The 11043-nt window shown below is 42.2% G+C and overlaps 2 protein-coding genes across 2 annotated transcripts in view; both read left to right on the forward strand.

Annotated features, from left to right (window-relative positions):
• Positions 1 to 977: 977 nt before the first annotated feature.
• tmem256 (transmembrane protein 256) lies at positions 978 to 4023 on the forward strand. Its single transcript, XM_061066212.1, has 4 exons — positions 978 to 1347; positions 1745 to 1782; positions 2611 to 2691; positions 3485 to 4023. Exons 1-4 carry the CDS (start codon positions 1266 to 1268, stop codon positions 3626 to 3628), a joined length of 345 nt encoding a protein of 114 aa, XP_060922195.1. The 5' UTR covers positions 978 to 1265; the 3' UTR covers positions 3629 to 4023.
• A 6779-nt stretch (positions 4024 to 10802) lies between these two features.
• tmem102 (transmembrane protein 102) overlaps positions 10803 to 11043 on the forward strand; it is a 17039-nt gene continuing 16798 nt past the window's right edge. Inside the window, exon 1 of the mRNA XM_061066013.1 lies at positions 10803 to 10924. The gene's annotated coding sequence lies outside the window, so the exon portion shown is untranslated. The remainder of the gene's footprint in view (positions 10925 to 11043) is intronic.

The following is an 11043-nucleotide window of genomic DNA, read 5'->3' on the forward strand; positions in this document are numbered from 1 at the left end:
GAATATACTACCACACAACAAACAGCATAATCGAAATAATATCTTAGTCAGACTAAGGTCAATAGTCCGAATATTGGTGTCAAAACAAACTTATACAACAATAAAAAATAAATGAATACGATGTTTTTTAACCTTCATGCAGTGTCTTCTTCTACATGAGAGCTTTGGACGTCACAGCCGACCAGCCATGGAATTGGAAAATGCCAACTCTTGCTGAGCCTGAGCAATGCCGTGACAACTGAGGTGTCATGACAGTGTCACATCTATTTGGAAAAAGCCATGAAATTTGCCCCGTGGGCAGAAACTGTAGCACGGCAGTCGCCATTTTGGTTCAGACCTGGTAATGAATGAGTCTGGCAGCCAAGAGACCTGGGTGCAAAATTCAAAACTAGAGAAAAATCAAACAGAAAACATAAGGAGGGAAGAATATTCACTTGCAAACCTATTTGGGGTTTGACTTTCTGTTACCTCTCCAGTCCACCTGTTGTGACTTTCAATTTGCACCAAACCAGGTGAAATTGATGCACAGTCACTTACGCTTCCTAAATGGAAAATTTGCTGTCACAGAAGTTACATTAGACTAAGAAGTGATGATTAAGTGTTATATAATATATGTTGTTGTATATATATTGGAGTTTAGAGATCCCTCACTTTTTATTTTCTGTCCTTTACAGAAAAATAAATATAATCTTTTGACATATTGTACACCGTTTTATTTTTTGGAATTAATATTTATGCATCTCAAGGTTTATTTAATTGTATTGTCACTTCAGCTGGATATTATTATTTCTTTGTCGTGCACACATCTGCAATGTATGTGTAAATCTGAATTGTTCAAGTAAATTTTCCCAGGAAGTTAGTCATTTTCCCGATTATCCCGACAGCACTTGAACGCAAGCCAGTTTCACGACGCGGCTCAGCTGCTTTCAGGTGTTTGAAGGAATGTCGTAATTTTCTAGAGAACGCACGTACGGCACACAGAAGTGGAAGAAGACGTGACAAGGATGCGTTTGGAATTAGTCAAGAACATGCTCCATGTTTCCCTCCAGTATAATACATAGTTGATTTCAGCCTGGGTGTTTTTTTGTTGTTGATTTATTCAGTTTGGATTTAATACGCGGGGGGAAGACAATTTCCGTGACGCCGGGAAGTAGCAGCTTAGCAGAAGACATCGAAGGCATCACAGCCATCTATGATCACAGCCATCAGTCTTCCGGCTAAGGGACACACACACACTCACACTCACACACACTCAGCTACACAACATGACCGCCTCTGCTATCGTCCGGAGACTGGCGGCCGTGTCCGGGGCCTCTGCGGTGGCCGCCGGGGCTTACGGAGCTCACGGTAGGGACTCCCCGGTAGCTTCCTCCGGTGCTCTTGCCCGGTCCTTCAGCTCCACAGTAAACACAGGAGGACTGTTATGTCAGCGCGCACATGTCCAGGCTGCGTCCCAAAACATGACAATTTAAGACCCACTCTCTTGTTAACGCGTCCTCGTCATTCAAACAGACGAACAAACACATCCTGCCAGTGTTCGATATGTTGGTTGTGAATTCGGCGAAGTTTACAGATGTAAATAACCCGTTGTGTTATGAAGGTGACCTGCCTCTGCAGAGTCACATCGTAAAAGGGATCTCATTATCTCCACTGCATTTGTAATGTGTTCAGATTGTTGTGAATATAAATATATGTAACTACGAACTGCATGTGTGAGTTCTCTGATCCATGTCTGTCATTTCAGGTTTCAAAAATGCTGATCCCGATGATTACCAGAGAGTGGTATGTAAATAATAATAAATAACTTAAAGTATGTTTTATTCATTTTTTTAATTTAATTTTTAAATAATCAGTAACATTGAGATCAAGATCATTTTCCAAGAGATGCCTGAGAACAAGAAACATTCCCAATCAGCAACAAGCAATTAAACACCAGCAACAACACTATCAAATATAGATTCATAAAAACAGTCACAAGATTCATAAAAACAAAACATCACATAGTCAAGATTTAAAATCACCAAGGGGAACACAAGACTGCAGTTTGAGGGAAGTATTGTTGAGGGATGTTTGTAGTTAAGTGACAGCTCCCCAAAAGTGAAGCCAGAAAGTAATCCTGATCGTCCCCCTGGTAGTTGGATGCAGTATAGGTAAAAAAACTCACCTCTTCCAAGTTAGCAGATGGTGCATGGGCCAAAATAAATAGTCATAGTACGCATTAAATACATTTCTCTCACTAACTTGGGTTTTAATAAGTTTTTTTATGCCATAAAAAGGGGGTGAAATGTCATAATTGACAGATGGAAGTGTCTGTATCCAGGATACTTTGGCCTCATTCACAATGGCAGGAAGAGCATCGTCCATCTTTATACACCGCCTGTGGTCTGATCAGATAAACTGTACCTTTTGCCATTAGAGAACCTGATTGAAATGGATGCACTCGGCCGTAGCCCATCCACTGTCACAGTAGTGGTTTATAAATAACCTCTCGCTTCGTCAGTTTTACGGAAAGTCTTGGAGCCTCTGAAATGGAGACTGATTGGCGAGTGCGGTATTATTTTCTGAAATCTGTGTGTGTGTGTGTGTGTGTGTCCGTTTTTTCCTCTCCAGCTCTTTGAAACAGCCAACAAGTACCATTTCTACCACAGCCTGGCCCTGCTGGGTGCTGCCCACTGTGGAAAACCTGCTGTGGTGAGTATGGAAGCTTAATGGCAACTCTCGGGCCTGGATGCACCTGAGTGTCCTTTAAAATTGAACCAGTGTGATAGAGTCACTATGTTATTCCCTCTCAGTGTGCACTCAGAAAACCATTATACTTCAGGCCATAATGATCGGAGATAATATCTTGGAGAAAAACTGTTCCTTCTAACCAGCAGTTAAACACATAGCTGTGTGTGTTGGTTTTGTTACATTCTGAACAATAAGGTATATTTGCTTCTACTCCACAGTGCTTCCTATAATGAATTCACAATGGACCAAAACATGTTTTATACTCCTCATAATAAGATAAAAGATTTTCTAACTTGGTGTGGCAGATGTTAATTACTGCTGGTTTCGACAGAGCTGTTGGCCTGGAGTATTTTTGGCCCGCCAGTGTGTGTGTCTTGTATCTAAACAATTCAAAAGTGGTTTGACACCATCCCCTCCCTCTCTCCTCCACTTGAATTGGCTCTTTTGCGATGTCATTGCTGGCCGTGTTTGTTATGTCTCGCCATCTGGTGCCTTTCTTGCTGCACGCCACTGTTTTTGTTTTGACTGGATGAATAGCCTGAAGTTTGCCGAGCGTGTTTTTGTGCTGGTTCCCTGGCTGCTTTAGGTCCACGGCTGAGTAACAATTGACGATATCCACCTTTTGGGCAACATCCAGCTCTTTGTGTTGATTTTTGTTTCTGTTACACATGTTTTTGAAGTGTAAACTTGCCTAAATGTTTGAACAGCCTTTATGGTTAATGCTCTCGTGCCTTCTTTCTCTGCATGTTCCCAGGCTGGGACTCTCCTTATAGCCGGCATGGGGATGTTCTGTGGCTCCCTGTACCACCAGGCTATGACGGGGGACCCTGGTATGCGCAAGGTGGCTCCCATCGGAGGCATGGCTATGATCGTCGGCTGGCTGGCAATAATTCTCTGATGTGAAATGGCTCACGTCACGTCTCCTCACCTCCACGGGGCCTGTCAGCTGTCAAACTGCTAAAGGAAGAACTGATGAGGCTGTGAGAGTTGTCTGGAGGAGTCGTGCTGAAGTGCCGAGTTATAATGTCACCCTTCCAACCGCTCCCTGCTTCGGGTAACGGGTGTCAGCAGGTGATAAGGTCACAACAGGATTATCACTTTTAAGCCACTGCTGTCTGTTTCTGACCGCTGCCCCTTGACTGTTGAGTTAAACTGGTTAAGCTAATGAGTGCAATTTGTCACCTCATCAATATATTGATGTGACCGTGAAAGATACAGTATTTCTGTTTTTTGGTATGTTTATCCTGCAAATGCTGTAGCAAGGAAGAAAGGAATTAAAGGGATTTAAAATAGTTCTTTCCTATATTCTGTTGCTTAATTCTTTCACATTGATGATTTTTTGACTCCTCGACTGAGCATGAGCTCCATCCATTCCAATATCCGCGAGTAAGAACATCAGATTCAAAGTTCCCAACTGCGTTACCTGAGGCTAAACAGGATTTCAGGCTGCAAACCAATTTTCTATCCTGGATCATGTCTCCTTACCAGAAAGAGGAGAAAAGTGAGAAAAATGGTGCAGAAAAAAAGAAAAGGAGACAGAATTTGTCTGGACAAAGTTTATCACAATTTTATAATCTACTGCTTATTCCATTATCTACATTGTACTTTATTTCTAGATGTTCAAGGGACTGTAGAGATACTATGTACCTAGCAGATGAAAATATAGTGCTAGTCTCCATTCAGGAAAGACCAATCAACCAGACTTTATTTACTTTTCACACAAGCAAAGGCTCACACATTGTGTTGCCATGGCCTGTTCAATTGTTCAGCAATTGTCAAACCACAACTCTCTTCAATAGCCACTAATTAGCCCCTCTAAAATAAGAAACTTCTCTTGAAGGGTTCCCCCTGACCTGACTTATAGCAAGTAAAGCAACATTTAGCAGAATCAATCCCTCCTACGTGGATTTACAGCTGGTGCAATACCAAACTGAAAACAGGCCACAATTGAATCAAGCCAGTACCACAAACCACGAGCTAAGTATCCCCCTAAGCGTGTGGTTTTCAGTGAAGTGTGGCTAAACCCACAGGATTCACCACCTGTGGCAGTTGAAGGAAATCATCTTTCTTGCAGCTCTCTGAATGTCTTCACAGCCGCGAGTGTTTGATCCTCTAAGTGGCAGAACACAAAGGAGTTCATTACCCGTAGCCTCTCCTTAGCCGGGGCCGTGTTCCAACCACTCGGCATTCAAATTGAAAGCGAAATCCATCGAGACACTAATTCGCCTTCCTGACTGTAGGCACACGTACGGGGACCTTTAGAAAATAGCTGTATAAATCTGCGGGTCAATTTGCCGGGGTCGGCACATAAGCCGAGGCTCCGCTCCGAGGAGAAGACGCTATTGACTGATCACGTTGCCAATGAGCTCTTGATCACGACTCATAAAACCCTCATTAGAATTAAGTAGCTATTGGGACGCGTTCTGCTACACCGGCACTAAGCGATCACGCAGCAGAGAAAACTCCCGACACCCAGACACACACTCTCAACTTTCAAGTTTGTGGGAGAAAACTTTACACCTCTACAGCCTTGTCATGTGATCGTCTGTTTCGAGTGGCGAGGAGCAAACTCGTCTTATTTTAGTGTGACAGTCAGACGTGTGGACGCTGTTACCGTCAGCACGGCGCCTCCTTGTAAAACTAAATTAACGGGATCTCGGTGTTCTGCCCCCGGCAGACCACATTTAATGTGTGAGCACAAGAGAGACAGATAAATGGAGAGTGAGATGAAGGGAGACACTTGTGTCTGGGCCCTAATTTCCTTCCTTACAGTAATGCAGACAGAAGCTAAGCTAATTAGTCCTCTCAACATGTATGAGGGCCCTGCCATTATTCTCTTTTCATCATTTTTCTTCACCGAAGTAACAGTGCCTTCAAAGATTTAAGGGGTGTTCTTTTATTCAGATGGATAGAACATTTCATTACAAAGTGAAGACTGATCAGTGAACAGTTCCTTCATAGTCTTTCTTTGTGCAGTTTGCATGTTCTGGCAGTGTCTGTGCGTGTTTTCTCTAGATACTTTCTCCTACACTCTAATACTCTAATAATTCTACCTGAAAATGTTTCAATTACATATTCAATTTCTCTCACACATTCATTGTTTAAATATAATGTTGAGATAATGTAAATAGATCAAATAGCTTGAGAATGATTTAAATAAAAATAATATACAGCATATATATGCATTAAACACACAATTCTTTGAACCAAATCCCTCTCAAGTTATTTAATTTATTCACAGTCACTCACCATAATAGAAAACACTTCATTAAATGTGATACTTTTACATAAATGGAAATCATTTGAATGCAAAAGTCACTGTTTGAGACATAATCATTTTTTTGAGTGCACAGCTCACAGACATGCAGCTAACTGGAGACTCTAAATTGTCTGTCTGTGTGACCGGTTGTTTTTCTCTCTATGTTCAGATGTTGGATCGATCCCCTTCTGTGATCCTCAAGCGTTACAGATAATGGACGATTGCATAATTGTTAGCATAAATAAATCTGTATTCAACATTTGCTGTATTTGTTTTGCCCTCAACCCTCACAAGCATTGTTGGATTTGTCTATCGGTGTTGGGGGGGAAAGTAAATGCTTCCGAGCCGCCCACTGCACCCCCTCCCAATTCCATTAAGAAAAACACAGTGTATAAGCACAACATCAACTAATATACTTTCACACGTTCATTCTTGACCTTGAAAAGATAGTTTTACAGCGTGGTGGTTTTTCGAACAAGTGGAAAAGGGGCTCTAGTAAAGTGGTTTGTGATCAGTACATTAAATTGACTCTGAAGTGTGATGGATATTGTTTTACAAGCGCTGGCTGTACGTTGCTGTTTAATATACAGAACATAAAGCAGGATGATGTGCAGGAGCAGAGCCACTGGCAGAGAGTCTGTCTGGGGGTTTTGCCTCTGCCTCAGCCTGCACTGAGCCACAGAGAAAGAAGACGCACAGATATTATCGGTAGATATTGTTAATTATACCTCCGGGGACTTCCCCTGCACTTCACAAGCCTTCCTCTCCTTTATTTCTCCACTTGAGAATATATTATTTAGTAAAAAAGTTCCCCCCTTTTCCCTCTCTTGCCCTTTTCTTGTCTTACCCGGCAGACGGATTTAATTACATCAGCTTCTTCTTCTCTGTGTGTGTGTGGGGAGATGGGTTTTTGTTCAGAGGATTTCTCGGAGTCTGTTTTGGTCAAAGATGAACAGAGTGTTTGTGCGGAAGAGAGAAAGAGACAAATCCTTCATGAATGAGAAAGGTGATGGAGAGCTTATGGTCGCTGATGGACTGGACTGTGGTCGGCCAGGCCTCTCCAGATCCTCTCCTGAACACCTGGAATGAAACACTCTACCCAGGCCTCCTCACATGATTACCCCGGGCCTCCACCCGCTCGGTCACACAGACCAGAGGATGCACAAATATCCACCCACAGACACACACACACACACACTGGCAATATATTAAAGTGCATGCCACGCACCACGGCAGCGTCAAATCCCCCATCCGAGGCATCAATCAGGCGGCGGCAGCTCACACACTGAAGCGGAAAGACTGTAATGGCCGACCCAAGCGTTCCCACATCCCGGGTCCTCCTGCTGACCTTTTCAAGCCACTTAAATAATGGTCAGTGCCATGACACCCTCAGATAGATTATTCCCTCACTTCATTGGACACTGAGGCCTCACCACTGTGGCTCGCTTTTCACGGCTTCATACCCAATCATTTCGCTTCAATCTGCGGCCTAGCGCCTGACGGCCCGCTGTATCACAGGGGCTGAGGGGACGACACCGGAGGGAGCCGCCATGGTTACCATGTGGCCATAACCACTATCAGCAGCAGCCGTCTCTACTGAGTAATGTGTGGTCTGAGGATTGTTGATAGACCGCCGGGAGATGGTTGCCAGTGGCCGGGGTTGGGCCGCGTGCTCTCGCTGACATGAAACAGTCGGTCTTTAATGACGCCATGAAAGTTTACAATGAAGGACAACATTTGAAAGTGATGAACAACCTTTTCTCCTTTGACCATCAAAATGACAGTTCATAGTGCTGCACTCATCACTGCTAATCATTTGAGAACAGACACAATGCATATGAACATTAGGGTCAGTACAGTGACAGTTTTTATATTATTTCTTATTCTGTATTTTATTAAAAAATTCATTATATTACTTGTGCTTTTTTTCAAAGTTGCCCTATGATGATATTTCTCTGAGTGTTTGTATTTCCTTATGTTTATATTGCCTGTATTTTTTTAATTTCTACATGTTTATATTGTCCTTATTGTTTTTATTTATTTATGTTTATACTTCCCATATTATTTTATATTTTTACTAATGCATACATTGCCATTATATTTGATATTTACCTATGTTTTTATTGTCTCTTTTGTTATATTTCCTCATGCTGGCCTTAATTTTTATATAACCCTATCTTATCTTTTCTTATCTCGCAATTTTATGGTGCTTTTTAATTCTATTCCAGTACATATTATATTTTGTTTTGTATCATGTTATTTAGTTCTCTGCTATATTGATCTCACAGCATGGGATACAGTTTTACATTATATAGAAGATCGTATGATGAGCTTGTAAAACACAATGCATTTCAAGCTTTCTTGGCTTGTTATCTATATTGTTCCAACAATAACTAGCAGACGCCCAGAGAGTTCAAATTAATCCAATGTGGCACAAACAGTAGAATTTGGCTTCTGCCTCAAAGCCTCAGTGCTAAGAACCTAATCATGTGACATATAATCACATAATCTTAGAGGCCATTATTACTGCAGAAATACAATTCATGTATTTTTAGTAAATGTCATATATAATATTGCAAAATAGTAAGGAAAAATATATATAATATTAAATGTATAATTAATGTTTTACCTTGATTGTAATGCTGTATTTGCAGTGATTTGTTCCTGATATGACTGAATGATGGAATAAATAGGAGTCCGAGACAACCTCAGATAATATACAACTATAAGAGCAAGATCGTTGAAAACCTTTTAATATATATATATATATATATATATAATGTCCTTCTATGAGCTCTGCCATCTTCCCTTACTTAATATTCCCTTCACTTCCGTTATTTTAATGTCCTCTCATGCATTTCATTCTTTTATCACTTTTCCTTTACTGACTCTGCTGAGCAAGCACTGACTTGGTGCCAGGGACTGAAGCTTTGGATATCCGACCAGCGGACCATCAATTGACCTGAAACATTTTAACCAAACAGCTGCAAGTTCAGCATCAATCCGGCTCTCAAAGTGGGACGTTTTTATGGTGCAGCACCAAATTCTAAGTAGTGGGTGATGTATGGAGGGATGTGGAGAGAATTTGCAATCTTTTTCCATTTCTCCCCTTTCTGGGTAAAATGAGATCAAAGACAGGGAAGGCGAGTTAAAAGCAACGAGTTTAGGAAACGCTGAGCTCATTCCTCCAAGTGTCTCACTTTGTCTGCCGAGGACCAGGGTTGTCTGTTACATCTCATTTGGCAGAGGGGCAGCATCGCTCCCTCAACTTGCTCATTAAGGGCTGTTTGGTACAGCGTTATCTTGATAGATGTCCCACTTAAACCGAATATTATGCTGATGGATCAGACACAGTATGGCCCTGTATGGACGTCTCTTCTCAGTCAGTGGGGCTGCAGTGTGTAAGGTGGCAATGATCCGCCCACAGGGCCGAGGAGGAGGCCTGACAGCTCGGAGGAGTTCAGCAGTGATGCAAGAAATGAATAACTCCGAGTGTGATCAGGAGGTTTATGGACTTATATTAAAGAGCAAATGGTTATTTTACTGTGGGAAACAACAGCTGGGGCTCCCAGGGTGTCCGAAGAGGACGGCAATTACTCCCACTGTAAGAGAAAGGCATAGATATGGAGAAGCTTCTCCTCTACGGGGCACTCGTGAATATCAGTTTACATGTAGATATTGGAGACGTACATTCTGTTTAAACATTATTTGTCATGTAGAGGGAGATTTCTAAAGCCCATGTCACATTGCATATTGAATTGAATAGTTTCTTAAATCTTTTTTAAAAGGCCAAAGAAGTAAATGAGAGACTGGGGACGTGCCAACAAATATAAATATATATATATATATATATATATGTAATAACATATATATGCTCATTTTGATGGACTTGTTGTGAGTAAGTGTTAAACCCCAGTAACGACAACACATATAATAATAATAATAATAATAATAATAATAATAATAATATATGCTTCTAATAAGCCCATGTCACATGTCACATGTCACATGTCACATTGCATATTGAATTGAATAGTTTCTTAAATCTTTTTTAAAAGGCCAAAGAAGTAAATGAGAGACTGGGGAAGTGCCCACAGATATATAAATATATATATATATATATATATGTAATAACATATATATGCTCATTTTGATGGACTTGTTGTGATTAAGTGTTAAACCCCAGTAACAACAACGAATACAATAATAATAATAATTTATGCTTCTAATAATTACCACTGATGAGTGAAAGACGACATTTTACTGGAACTAGAAAAATGTTGTTCATGACCTCTATGTGTTATATTGAGACCCTCCACAGCAGCACTCTCTCAGCAGTGTGTACACAACCTGACTGTGAAGCCACAGGCGTTATTATTATGGGATGAGCAGGGAGCAGGCAGCATTATTATTATGGGATGAGCAGGGAGCAGCAGCATTATTATTATGGGATGAGCAGGGAGCAGCAGCAGCAGGAGCAGATCTGGACTCCTCACCCTCCTCTCCTGCAGGGATCACACAGCTCTGCCTCCATGCTCATGCACCAACATGTGCAGCGGTGAATCCTGAAACCACTCCGCCTCATCTTCCCTCAGATCAGCGAGGACACGGCCACGGTTTTGTTTTTAAATCACAAACCCGAGCTCACAAATCCGTGTGTAGTTTTGCAATGCGGGGCGGTGCGTGCCACAGACACACACTCACACACACACTCTCTCTCTCTCTCTCTCTCTCACGCTAATCCCTGGATCCTCTGAGTAGGACCGCGGACGGTGGGACGGTGTATCCGGGGGGAAAAGAAAAGATGGTGGAGTCTGGGACCTGTTGGAGATGACAGCTGGAGAAGGCGGATTCACACACGGGGACCGGAGTCACAGTAGACCCAGCAGGAGATAGCGAAGAGAAGCCCGCACGCTGCGCCGCGCCGCGGAAAGGGTGTGTGCCTGTGTGTGTGTGTCTGTGTGTGTGTCTGGGTTTGTCAGCTGTTAGCTCGACGGCTAACGGAGCGGTGCTAACGCGAGGCGAGCTGAGTGCATGTGTGGGTGCACGTATGG

Source organism: Limanda limanda, chromosome 22 (assembly GCF_963576545.1).
Source record: "Limanda limanda chromosome 22, fLimLim1.1, whole genome shotgun sequence".
NCBI lineage: Eukaryota > Metazoa > Chordata > Actinopteri > Pleuronectiformes > Pleuronectidae > Limanda > Limanda limanda.

Bases quoted from the DNA above. Each gene is read 5' to 3' on its own strand.
- tmem256 (XM_061066212.1), top strand. From the start codon at position 1,266: ATGACCGCCTCTGCTATCGTCCGGAGACTGGCGGCCGTGTCCGGGGCC. The intron at 1,348-1,744 runs GTAGGGACTCCC...CTGTCATTTCAG, and splicing joins CGGGGCTTACGGAGCTCACG to GTTTCAAAAATGCTGATCCC. The intron at 1,783-2,610 runs GTATGTAAATAA...TTTCCTCTCCAG, and splicing joins CCGATGATTACCAGAGAGTG to CTCTTTGAAACAGCCAACAA.